The sequence below is a fragment of the Phaenicophaeus curvirostris genome, chromosome 1, assembly GCF_032191515.1.
Source record: "Phaenicophaeus curvirostris isolate KB17595 chromosome 1, BPBGC_Pcur_1.0, whole genome shotgun sequence".
NCBI classification, from domain to species: Eukaryota; Metazoa; Chordata; class Aves; order Cuculiformes; family Cuculidae; genus Phaenicophaeus; species Phaenicophaeus curvirostris.
The window spans coordinates 130,575,167-130,588,630 of NC_091392.1; the positions used below are offsets into that span (position 1 = coordinate 130,575,167).

The 13,464-nt window shown below is 38.3% G+C and overlaps 1 protein-coding gene across 9 annotated transcripts in view; it reads right to left on the reverse strand.

Moving 5' to 3' along the window:
- GLRA2 (glycine receptor alpha 2) overlaps window positions 1-13,464 on the reverse strand; it is a 131,752-nt gene that overhangs the window by 101,876 nt on the left and 16,412 nt on the right. For 4 of the 9 annotated variants that reach the window (XM_069874791.1, XM_069874801.1, XM_069874772.1 and 1 more), the window contains exon 3: window positions 6,273-6,340. The exons of 1 other annotated variant lie outside the window; for it this stretch is intronic. In XM_069874791.1, the coding sequence (XP_069730892.1) occupies window positions 6,273-6,340 (68 nt within the window). Of the gene's footprint in view, window positions 1-6,108; window positions 6,177-6,272; window positions 6,341-13,464 lie in introns of all 9 variants that reach the window. 4 more of the 9 variants (XM_069874810.1, XM_069874781.1, XM_069874763.1 and 1 more) reach the window with 2 other exon arrangements.

Genomic DNA, 13,464 nt, shown 5'->3' on the forward strand with positions numbered 1-13,464 from the left:
GGAGTGTGAAAAGAGCTTTTAGGCTCTAAACTCTCTGGATCGAATTAGAAAGATGTTAATTCTTATTCTTCTTATCCTGAATTTCCAAAGTCAGCAAAGAAGAGCTGATACTCTAGCATACTTAACTGAAATTACTACATTTAACTTGCTTGTGAACGCTTGCTTAGAAAAGCATCTACTCTTCCTATAAAAGGAAAAATGTAAATATTATTCACATTTAGGATTTTGCTTTATGGTACCCACAGTACATTAAACTGGCAACACTGTGCTTTTGACTTGGAAAATGTATGCATTGACCTTGGTTTAGTTAGGTCACTCTACCACGTAATCTAAAGGACTTGTCATCCTTGAAATGTAAATAAATATTCTTACTCTGATTAGAACTGCAAAATGCAGCTTGCCCTATATACAGACTGTGAATGAGCTCCTCCAAACTTTGGCATTTCCCACCCTTCATTCAGTAAGTTGGTAATGAGATGTGCCACTGCACATCTGACTGAATATTTCTGATCTCCAAACTGTTGCAGTTTTTGAACCCAATGGGACAATGCCTTATGATCTCACAAGGAATGTGTTTTTTCTTGCTTTCTTTATCATTTTCATTTTGCTGTTGGGTAGATGTGAGGCAAAACAGGAATGCTTACTAATCGGAATAAGATAGGCATAAGAATGGTCTCAAGAAAAGCACATTTATTAGAGACACTTACAAAAGCCTATATCTGTTTTTCACAAGCTACTGTACTACTTATAAAATTGTTGTTTCATACAGCTGAAGATCAAACAGCTACTTGCAGTTATAAGCTTATGAAATGTCATCACATCTTGTGAGGATACACTAACCCTAAGCATATTTTGCCTTGTTTGTTGGTTTTAGAATCTGAGAGTGTCTTCTTAAGTTTAAATGGGGCATTTTTAGTTATAAGGCCATTAAAGCACTTGATTTTCATTCTGCAGGAAAGAAGGCAGGAGCTGTCATCAGCAACTGCTGACAGAATAAAATTGCTACAACTAGTTGCACAACTGTCTTTCATTTTCATGTGAAATAGGATATATGATGAAGTCTATGGAAAGCAGAGGGATTTTTCCCCTCATGACATAGATATGATAAATCTGTCAGATCAGTAAATTGCTTTGAAATATCTAAAAACAAATGTGCTTTCATGAACTTCAGTTGTTGGTGATTTAGGTAACAAAAAACAGTCTGGAAAATCCTTATTCATTGATGAGCTTGAATATGTTGATATATATTATACCAAAAATATAAATAAAACCAACAGGAATTCACTAACTTTTTCAATATATACCTTCATAAATCTGTCAGAGCCATCACTCTCAGAAATGCTTTCTCTCTGCACACTGTTTTGTTAGAAGCAAACCATTCCTGAAACCTTTATTTATGTGTAATTGGCTTTGCATGCATATATTTATTTATATGCATAAATATTTTAATAAGAAATAAAAATATGACATGCATATCACAGAACTATCATTACTTTTTTCCCTGTACGCTTGTGGTATAAGCAGCTGAGAGGGATGTGTGTTTACACAGTCAGACTTAATCGTGTGAAGAATTTTGAATTTACTTTTCCTCTGCTAACACTGAAACTATCTTCTGAAAAAAAATTCTCTTGAGAACAGTATCACAACATGGAAGCTCAGGCAGACTATGGTGTGTATTTTGCAAGTTCCTGAGGGTATATGTGGGTGGACTGCAGTAATGCACTCCTACACGACCGTAAGTACACCTTCTCCACAAATTCTTCCTGACAGTACCACTCCTCTGAACGAGTAGTGTGGACCTGAAGATTCAATCTCATTTGCAACGTTGACAATGGCAATAGCTCAAGGCCACTTGGAAAAACAGTTTTCTTCTATTCTGAAGCCATAACATCAGAGTAGTATTAACATCCTAAAAGAGTACTCATCTGGTTAGTTTTAGTAGATTTATCTGACGATTCGGGGACACTATCCACAGTTTTGCTTCGTTTATGCTATAGGAATCTAGAGAGAAATGGTCTTTCAGCAAGTACATGGCCACCAGGTGCACTCCTCAGAGCTTCAGCAAAGCTCTGTGCTACTTTGGCCCCAGGCACTTCTGTGGGACAGGTGCTGGGAAGCCCTGGTCCATCTTCAGTGCTATGCTCTGTGACATTCATCTTTGATCTTAGCTTTCCTCCCACCTGCCCCTCCAACAGCATCAATCACACAGGTGTTGAGTTGGGTGTCTGAGCAGACTTAGCTGGCCTTCCATGCATAGGAGGGGCTTGCCAAAGAGAATACTCTCTCTCCAAATCCTAGATATGAATGCTAACTGAAAAGTTGTGGTTCAATCCACGTGACAGAAAAACTCTTGGCTACCCACATACCTAAGCATTGAAGGCATAGCCAATGGCTTCAGTGGGAGTCTCTTATGCAGTTAAAGCTAGACATGTGAATTAATTACAAACTAACAAGCTGATTTATGGTTATGTTTTTTTTCTAGTGGCAAGATAATATCAGAAAGCCATCTACAGCCGAGTTTTATTGCTCCTAAAGTTTTAAAAGAAATGGCAAATTTTTCAAAACACAAGGCATTTACCTCAGCAGAGAACCTGCTGCGTAGTGTCAGTCATTCATTATAGGGCATAACGGTAATAATAACATCCTCACAGTTAGTCATCGCTGTAATCAACAATTAGATCGTCAATGTACAAACTGCTCTTAGCTTCTCCTACAGCTGATAGTTAAAAATCCTGGTCATTAGCAACACTAAACATCTGAATTCTTTGGGAATCTGCCCAGCCTGATGTAGATTACTCATCTGTGATACTCAACTGCAGTCATGCTGTACAGTGATTTTTCTGCTGAATACTGCATGTGTGAATGCTTCCAAAAATAGACACAGAGCTTACTGGCACAACTGCTTAATTCGGTGAAGTTACTCAGGAACGTCTTTTCCTATTTCTTTGCAAGTTAGGGCTTAAATGAAAGACAAGCGAATCAATGAAGAAGATTTCAAACAATTCCATCTTAACTCTGATCTGGCCTTTTTAATTTTTTTTTTTTGGTATAATATACATCATTTTAGTATGGAAGAAAACCATTGTTTTGGAGCAAAAAAAATCAATTTTTATACTGTTCCATATGTGCATTACAATACAGGAAGATTAATATATATGCATCTTGTTTCCCTAGATTTTTGGGAACAAAACTTATGAAGACTCTATGGAATTCATCCATTTGGAAAGAATGAAAACAAATCATGTTTTATTTCTGAATAAATGTTTTTAACTTTTAGAAGAATATCGTTGACAGAAGAGTTATACTGAGATGAATTCATCTTGGTGTCCATTCTGATCAGAAAACAGAAGCTACTCCTGCTGACGTTATTGAGAACATGGCTTACTGGATTTTTTAGTTCTGAGACTGTAAGCTTCTCTAAACAATGTTTCATCTCCCAAGTTTCCAATGAACTGCTGTAGATCATCCAAGTCACATTCTGATAATGTTCCTTCAGCACAACCACAAGATTTCACTAAGCATTCCATGTCCTCTAAGACAGGAGTGTCTCTATTGAATGAACAATGCAGGGTTTAAAATGAATATTTAGTTTTAATCCAAAACCATTGAGAGCATTTTCTAGGGAAAAAGTAATACTAGGAGTCAAGCAAAGCTCATTATTTATCAAAAGGGATGCCAACATTTTTACCATGTGATTACATCTGCTTCAGAAAGGCAAAGTAGATGGAACAGTAATCTATATCTGCTTCTCAGAGAGGTTTTAAAGCATTCTAAAACTAGTCACGCTAGTCATTACAGAAGTGACATCATTAAGAAAATCAGTATCAAAGCACTGAACAGCATCTAAGAGAAATCTTTCCACACTTTCAGCAGATATTACGAACAAAGCAAAATAAGAAAGCCAATAGTCTTTGTTTTCATCTACTTGAATGTTTGGCTGTTTTCAGCAGAATGTGTTAATGAACATTGGATAGGTGCACATTAACATATTTGATAGAAGGTAAAATGCAATGAGGGGATTTAATCAAAGCAATGAAGGAGTCTAATTAATGCAATCAGCATTAGGTCGTGCAAATATTTTCATTGAATGCCATCTTGTAAAGCCAGTGACGTGTAGGATTTTTGCTACTTAATGCTATGCCAATACCTCTACACATTAGGATCAACAGACATAGCTGAGTTTAAAAAAGGCTATATTCATAGCTATCTTCTCAGAACCCCTTAAACACAGGAAAACAAATGAATTTTTTTAAAAAAACTTAAAATCAAGTCTGTTTTTCCTGTCATTTTTAACTTAATTTTAGTTTTGGTTTAAGGTGTTTTTTGGGTTTTTTTCCTTAAACATTACAGATACACAGTGTAAAGCATAAACTTATCTGTTTATTTTACAGCTCTGTTACGTTACAGCTTGTCATTTATAGAAGAGTCTTTCCCACACTACTTAAGAAAGCAGTCTGCCTAGAAATAACTTCTCTTTTATCTCTAAAAAACATTAAATAACAGTGTTATTTTAAATGAAAATATTTAGAAGCAGATTTTTTTTCCTATATTCCTTAGGCACTGCTTTCTAAAATGATGACATGAATTACGATTTCATTTAAATAAACTATTTGAGTATTAAATAAAATAATTAAGTTGGGCTAAGTATTTGCTCTTCCTTCGTGATGAAAGGTTCGCAAGAGAGCATTTATCCCATTTTATAAAAAAAGTAGTTCTTTACCTTAAGTCCTTTTGTGGGTAGCAAACAATTCATTTTTCAGTTACAAGAAACTACCAGTCTACAAGGATGCTAAGCACCACTCTACTTGACCTCATGGCTTCAGCCACATAATAGAACTAAGAGCTGGATGCTCTCCGTCACGAAATCCCTGGAAAACAGAGTCCCTGAAAACTACGCTGCAACAGCTTCAAAAGTGTCCCATAGCAACTGTCTATAGTGTCCTGAGGCAAATGAAGAATAGCATCCATTTTTAGTTTATTTTGTGAGAGCAGTAACTTGAAGAGTTCCAAGTCGAGTTGGGATTTGTCACTAGATCCTTTCTAGAATGGGTTTAAGTCACTTCTTGTATATGAGCAACTGACAATTATTACGGTTCTCCCACATTATTACAAGAAAGTTATCAAAAATCTGTTTCTGGACTAACCTCAGTATTCAGGTGCATGTATGCTTCAATAAATAACTGATTTTTTTGTTCATTGTTTGCAAAAGAAAATTAAAAATCTCAGCATCTTTTAAAATGGAATCAGAACAATATTTTTTATTTTTCTTAGTAAATATTTTAAAAAGAAAATTCACCTCTAGACAGAAGAAAAGAACTAAAATTTTCATTTCCCTTTTTTTAGCTTGACTTCATTACTGTTAAATTTTGGCAATTTTTAAAAGAAAAATCTCATCTTAAAATGAAAAACTGAACTATTAATTTTTACACATATCAAATCTAAAACTCTAACATTTCTATTTTGGCCTTGTTTTTTTCACTGATAGCATTCTTGGAATTCAGTCAAAACACACACTGCAGTTAGCTGGGGGTCCCATCATTTCCTAGGATCAAATTAACCCTTGAAATACTCAATCTTCTTATAACTATATGTTTTAGTCATTTGACTCAAGTTATGCATTCACTTCAGATTACTGATGTGCTTGCAATTCACAGATATTTAGCTAAGTCAAACAAGGCCATTCTGGTAGCTCTGTCAGCACTGTCTGCAGCCGCAGATAATTCAGTATGTGGTCTAAGACCCATTCAAAATATGGAGTACTTGGCAGGGAGCCCTACAGCTGAGCTCCAGCCATTCCTCTGTCTCTTCAGTGCTAATAAAACCTGAGAATGCTGGTTTGCAAATACCTATATTTGCTGCCATCACAGTCAGTACAGACTATGGTGCAGTCGCTACATCTGTACATTTAGACTTGGTAGTTGAGTTTAATAATTTATATATTTCTTTATATAGTTATTTTATAGTTGTTGTTTTTTTTAATTTCACTGGAAGGTTTTTAGGTTTTTAGTAGCTTAATAACTTATTAAATGTCCCCACATCCTGAGCATCTCACTTCTACATCACATCCCACTCCTTCACAAGATGGCTTCAATGACCAGTCCCACTCACCATTGTAGTTTCTGCTATTGAACCAAAGCTGTTGATAAATATGTTGCAGGTAACATTTACAGGAGGACCTGCAAGTTGAACAATAAATAGAAAAATTGACAGGTTGTGTTCATGACATATATTAAGTATTGTTGTTCTCTTGCCAGTGGCATCATAGCACTTACCATTGTGGTTTCTGTGACTGATCCAAAACTGTTGATAAAAATATTGCAAGTAACGTTTACTGGAGGACCTGTGGAATGCAATAAAAATGTTGCAATATACATTGAAACAAAAGTACAGATCCCTCAGCCTCCGTACAATCTGGTACAGATGTGGCTGAAAGCAAGTAGAAAGTGAGTTTTCCCAGAGAAATCATTTTTCTCAAAAGAAAAACATTGCCAACACTAATTTAATTAACCTAGTTTCATTGGAAGTTGTTACATAAATACACAGAACTACATTCTTGCATTTAAGAATTTATGAGAAGAGTTGAGTGAGGGCATAGCAGCTTTTTCCTTATCCACATTACCAGTGCAGAATACACTTCAGCACTGCGACCACCTCTATTTCCCTTCCTTCTCACACATAAAATTAAAATATTACCTCTCCACTTCTATTCCACCCTCTGTGCAAAAGCTTGCCACTGAAATTCCCCAGCAAGGGCCACTTTTCACACTGACTCCAGTTCACTGAAAATGGACATGGACAAGCAGCTCTTCATGCACTGATCTGGAGATGTCTGCCTTACCATAAACAAATACTTTAGTAATATCTGTTCTGGCTTGACACAGCGTTTGTTAAACAGCTATTTGTAATCTTTTTCCTCCCACCTCCTTTCCTGCTATTCAGCAGTCACTGACGTGTAGCAGAATGGATGAGGACTTAATATTTAATTAGCTGTCTATTAGCCTCCCGGGCTTTTTAGGTATGATGAAATAAACAGGGGTTCTCAACTGAATCAAAAAGGATTAATGCTAAATGCCTGAATTTCAGTGACAAAAGTTGATGCAAGCATTGAGTATCAATTACTTTCTTCTTTCTTTTTATTATTCTTAATTGCATAATTTTCCTTACATTAAAAAATGTCAGCACACAGAATATAAATAGCTACATTGGGTTTCATACTTAGATCTGAAATTGCTTTATAAAAGATGGAAACATTATGACTTTCTTTTTATAAAAGTGGAAAGACAAACTAACGTGCCCAGTGAAACTCAGTCCAGTTCAGCTTTCTGAGTGATAGACCTTCGAGGAAACAAACATGTTGGTTTGCAAAAAGAAAAACCACAAAAGTAAAATGATTTGAGGACGCTATTTCCAATGAAATATGTTATTTAACTCAGGTTTTGCAACAATTGTTTATTAAAAAAAAATCCGTTTTTATGTTGTAAATGCATATTCATTTTAAACACCAAGCTAATCCAAGTCAAATAGCCTGCTGTTCTCCCTCCATAGGATCGTTTTCATTTGATGATATTTCTACTATCTGGGCACCTTGATCAGCTAGTAGACAACATATTTCCCTACTCTAAACAAAATGAATCAGTGAAACACTGAATTTAGAAGGAAACCCTGGAGATCACCCATTCCTCTTAATCCATCTAGTCCTAGAGCAGGGTCAGCTAGAGCAGGTAGCTCAGAATCACTGCCCAACAAATTCTGAATAACTCCAGGCATGGAGACTCCACAGCTTCTCTGGAAGACCTGTCGTAGAGCTCAACCACCCTCACCGTAAAACATTTTTCTTATGTTTAAGTGGAATGTCCTGTGCTTCTGGGTTTTCAGCCCATTGCCTCTTGTCCTGTAACTGGGCACCAATGAGAAGAAGCTGGCTCCATCTTCTTTACCTCAGTTATTTATGCAAACAGATAAGATCCTTCTGAACCTTCTCTTCTCCAGGCTGAATGGCATCAGCAGTCAGCGCCACCTTGTATGACGGATCCTCCAGTCTTTTAATCACTTTCATGACCCTTTGCTGGGATGATAACAGTTAAGTCCATGTCTCTCTTGTACTGGTGAGGCTAAAGCAGAACCTAGCGCTTCAGATGTGTCTCACCAGGGCTGATCAGAGCGAAGGATCCCCTCCCTCAACCTGCTGGCAGTGCTTTGCCTAAGGCAGCCCAAGAGCCTATTCGACTCTTTGCTGCAAGAGCTGGATCATGTTCAGGTTGGCGTCCATCAGGAACCCTATGGCCTCTTCTGCAAAACTGCATTTTAGCAATCCGTGTCCCAGATTGTTACAACCCAAGTGCAGGACTCAGGTGCATTTACCCTTGCTGAATATTGTAAGAGTCCTTTTGACCCACTGCTGCAGCCTATCCAGGTCTCTCTGAACACCAGCACAAACCTCTGGGGCACTAGACATTGCTCTCAGTCTTGTATCTCCTGCAAACTTACTGAGGGTGCGCTATGTTCCATCGTCCAGATAATTAAGATGTCTAACAGTATCGGCCCAGTGTCAATCTCTGCAGTACAGTCGTAGTAATTGGTCTCCAGTGAGCTTTGTGCTGCTGACCACAAAGGTCTGAGCATGGCAATTCAGCCAGTTTTCCACGTACATCACTGTCATTTAGCTAGTCTATTCCAATAATTTGTCTATGAGGATGTTGTGAGAAACAATGACAAAAGCCTTGCTAAAGTTGAGATAAGTAGCATCTACTGCTCTCCCTTCATCCATGAAGCCAGTCAAGTCATTGTAGAAGCTATTAATATGGTCAAGAATTATTTTCCCCTTCATAAATCCATGATGACCACACCCCATCATCTTTCTGTCCTTCATATCTGGAAATTACACCAAAGAGGATTTGCTCCAGGTTTCAAGGTAAGGCTGGGCAGCCTTTAGTTCCTGGATTCTCCTTCTTGTTGTTACTGATGATAGGAATGACATTTTTTCCTCATGATGTTTCAAAGATAATTAACAATGACCTCACAATGCCATCAGCCAGTTCCCTCAGCACTTGTAGCTGCTTCCTCTGTGGTCTCATAGACTTGTCTATGTCCAGTTTGCCTAAATGTTCTGTAGCCTGATTCTCCTCCCTGCACTTTCTGTGATCTGGACCTCCCCATAGATCTCAGGGCATGGGATTCCTGAAAATCAGTCTTACTATTAAAGTCTGAGGTGAAGGAGGCATTGAGTGCCTTTGCATTTTCCCATGCTCTTTGTCAATTTTTTTTAATCTCCTGATGTTGTCTTGCAAAGTCACCATATTTGAGCACCACAACTTTATATTCCTGAGTACCAGTACAACCTAGCAAACATGCTTAACTATGTTAGCAGAACATGCTTACCTACGCTAGGAAACTACTGCACCATAAGCTGCAGTTCAGAAGTACACTAGGTAGGTATATGCAAGAGCACTATATATTACAACAAAGCAAATATCTCCCCCTATTTCTCCACTCAGTTGTGAAATGTCTTTTATTTGCCTACTGCTAGTAGATGTGGAATAGCATAAGAACCCAGTACACTTAAATACTGCCAGCAAAACCAGTCATGTTCAATTTCAATCCCAGAGTCTTCTGGAAAGAGCTTTATTGGTGAAATGTCACTATTTTTTTTTTCTGCTCATCTGTATTTGTTTATAAATATCAAAAGTGGAATGCAAGATTTGAAACCAAATGAGAACAGAATATACTTATCAGAAAATCTTAACAACTAACATTTAATCATATAAATTGCAGATTCTAAACTCTCAAGTCAAACTTCCTCCTCAAGTCAATCTGATAGCAATGAGGTCTCTAAACGTACATAGGAAATTAGGTCAAATGAAGTAGATAAGATAATTAACTGAGCACAGAAGTTTGCAGTGTTTTTAGTCTTGGATTTATTGATTCTTTTTTTCTATTGCTGATATTATTCCAGTGGGAATGCGTTGTATAGGTGGTGTACATCTTAAGGAAGAAATGCATTTTAAAGAGGGCACACAACATCACTTTTTCCAATGAAATGTTTCACACATTCCATCCTATAAGGTTTTTTTAATATAATAGTTCATTTAAAATGAAAGCAGTAAAATTCTGTGAAGTATGGCCAAAGTTTTGAGGACATAATCTAGAACTCTTCAAAGGCACTGGAAATATTTAATTTGACTTTACAATCTAAAATCTAAAAATATTTGACATTACCTCTAAAAAATAAGTAAAGTATACTTTATAATGAAATTCTTTCCCCTCCCGACCCTAGTTTTCTTTCTGTCACCTCCAATGCAAAAAAGCAGCAGTCCAGGTGCCTTTCAGGTACATTCAAGATCAACAAAGCCATTTTTGAGCCTTAAGAAAAATGCCTGTTACTTGAAGGGACGCAGGAATGTGAACAAACAAACAAAACCAGGTAGCTAACACTCAAATCAACCACAAAGTAGATGTCTGGTATACTGACAAACAGCTAAGATACTGCTTCTGTTCCCTTTATCTCCCTTACCCCTGCTTCCTGGGGCAGGGATGCGGGGGCGGTGCTGCTGTCAGCTGATGGGACTCTCCTTTTTGAAAAGCCCCAACTCTATTATGTTTTATATACCTCCAGTGGCATTGGGACACAGTACTTTCAGAAAGTCCTCCACACTCATCCGTTCACCTCACACACGAGAAACCCTGAAGATGCTGAAAATTCCACTGAATTCATGTTGTGCATACTGCCTTACAGCTCCTGTATCAAAGGTGACTGTGGCCTTGGCACCATCCGCCTAGAGGATGAATCCTTTCTTTGTGAACTGCCAGAGAGGATGAATCCATCCTAACACATGCAGGGTCCCCATGTTGAGTGGAAAGTGCTGAACGATGTGTACTGAGTCCCATCCAGCTGCCAAGTGCAGCTTTTTGCTCAATATTCTCCAGTATTCATAACACACAGCTCCAAAGCTTCCTTCATGTGGTAGGTTCTTGAGAAGATTTACATGTATTCTTGCCCTGGAGATCATCCTAATGGTACCTAATCATATCTTTATTCCCACATCCATTCAAACTCTGCCTTTCTTGGAGTACAGTTTCCAGGCTGTACCTGGCAGACTTTTTTTTTGGTCACATTAATTTCAGCCATATAATGAACATGTCCTTAGCAGGAATATAATAATCATATAAGAGATTTGAAATTAAACCTGTGCACTTGTCAATTTTCTTTGATACATGCATTTATTAACTGACTTCGTAAGTCAAACGAAAAATACAGTAAACACACAGAAAACTGTAGGCAAAGCAGAGAGCTGTGAAAGCAAAAAAAAAGAGAGATAATGAGGCAGAACCACCTCATGGAATGACAGTGAAAATATTGGCAAGATATTTACCGATCTGTGAAGAATCTTGTGTCTTTCCCTATACATAATATTTTTTGGTCCACCTTCTGACTTTGATATATGCATCAATGGAAGGAGTCTTTTCTCACCACCTCAGATGGTTTACATTGCCCAATACGTAGATGAGAAAGGTGAACTAAACCACCCTTTTCTCCTTAACATAGAGCGTGGGATAAGCACCAGGACTGTTAGAAAAGTATCAAATCAATCCCACCTAAGTGCAGGGAAAGAGCAGGGATCCAGGAACAGGACCAGGAGGCAAAGTGAGAAGGCAAACTGAGGAGGCAGTGATCCCACCAGGGATCAGGAGTCCCCTCATCTGTTGAGTAGGGATTTTATGTCTGTACCTGAACGATCAGTATGTGGATGAAGGCAAGAGAAAGACCCACATGTTGACCTGAGCATTGATAAAATGGAGAGCCAGACAGCAGAGGAGGGTAGCAGAGCTTGATGGAGATCTTTTGTTAATTGTCAGTTCTGGAGGCAGCTGGGGTTTTACCAGCCACTTCTCAACTAAACTGAAAAGCTTCTAGCATCCAAGCTCAAGCTCCGCCAGGGGAGGTTCAGGCTCTACATAAGGAAAAAATTCTTCACTGAAAGGGTCATTAGGCAATGGAAAGGTCTGCCCAGGGAGGTGGTTGACTGGCCTTCCCTGGAGGTGTTTAAGGTGTGGGTGGATGAGGTACTGAGGGGCATGGTTTAGAGATTGGTGGGAATGCTTGGACTCCATGATGCGGTGGGTCCCTTCCAACCTGGTGATTCTATGATTCTATGTGCAGCTTGCACACCCGTTTTTAAGGATCTGTATAACACACAGCCCAAACTCTGATGAGAAAATTCACAAGATCTAGCAAGTTTCCTTAAGGTTCTTGTAAGAAAGCAAGAGGTAGACCACAGGTAGTCTTTATAGCAAGTAGCTAGGAAAGCCTTCCCCTCTCTTGCCCTATCATTCTGCCTTTGGGCAAAACCAATGTTTTCCTCCATTTAAACATCATTATCTGATTAGATAAAATTAATAAAATTAATAATTAGATAAAATATATAAATATTTATATATTTATATAAAATAATTAGATAAAATTAATAAAATTAATTACTCCAGAATAACACAGTTATCCTAAGGCTTACAAATCAAGGTGACATATTTTATTGGGGAGTGATGCCTTTCATTTATGAGTTTGTCTTTCTATGGGATCTCCATGGAGTGCATCACCCTGGCTCCGTAGGTTTATCATGCCCAATAAGCACAGAATTCCTTCTTTAGAATTATTCACCACATTCCAATGTAACACAGAAATTATTAGGTTCTATTGATCATTGATGGTAACACTACCTACTAAACAAATAAATAAAAATAAACCTCGAAACATCAACAAAACCCACAGAGGCAAAGATCTCAGGAACCACTGAAATACAGTAGTTGCATGGTTCTTTGCACTGACCTAATTGCTGGAAAAAATCAAATAAAAAAAAAATTATTGTTCTACTTCATCAACCTAAAACCAACATCCTCTGAAAGTTCAACTGTCCATATATAACAATTTAGATTGTTGAGAATGCCATATACCCTATGCTGAGAAGCTCAACATGAGCCGGCAATGTGCGCTCGCAGCCCAGAAGGCCAACTGCATCCTGGGCTGCATCAAAAGAAGTGTGGCCAGCAGGTCGAGGGAAGTGATTCTGCCCCTCTGTTCCTCTCTTGTGAGACCTCAGCTGGAGTACTGTGTTCAGTTCTGGAATCCTCAACGTAAGAAGGATATGGAGCTGTCGGAACAGGTCCAGAGGAGGGCTACAAAGACAATCAGAGGGCTGGAGAACCTTCCATATGAGGACAGGCTGAGAGAGTTGGGCTTGTTCAGCCTGGAGAAGAGAAGGCTGTGAGAAGGCCTAATAGCGACCTTCCAGTGCCTGAAGGGGGAAAACAAGAAAGCTGGGGAGGGACTGTTTACAAAGGTTTGTAGTGATAGGAGTAGGGGCAATGGGTATAAACTGGAGAGGGACAGATTTAGACTAGACAGAAGGAAGAATTTCTTCACCGTGAGAGCGATGAGGCACTGGCACAGGTTGCCCAGGGAAGTTGTGGATG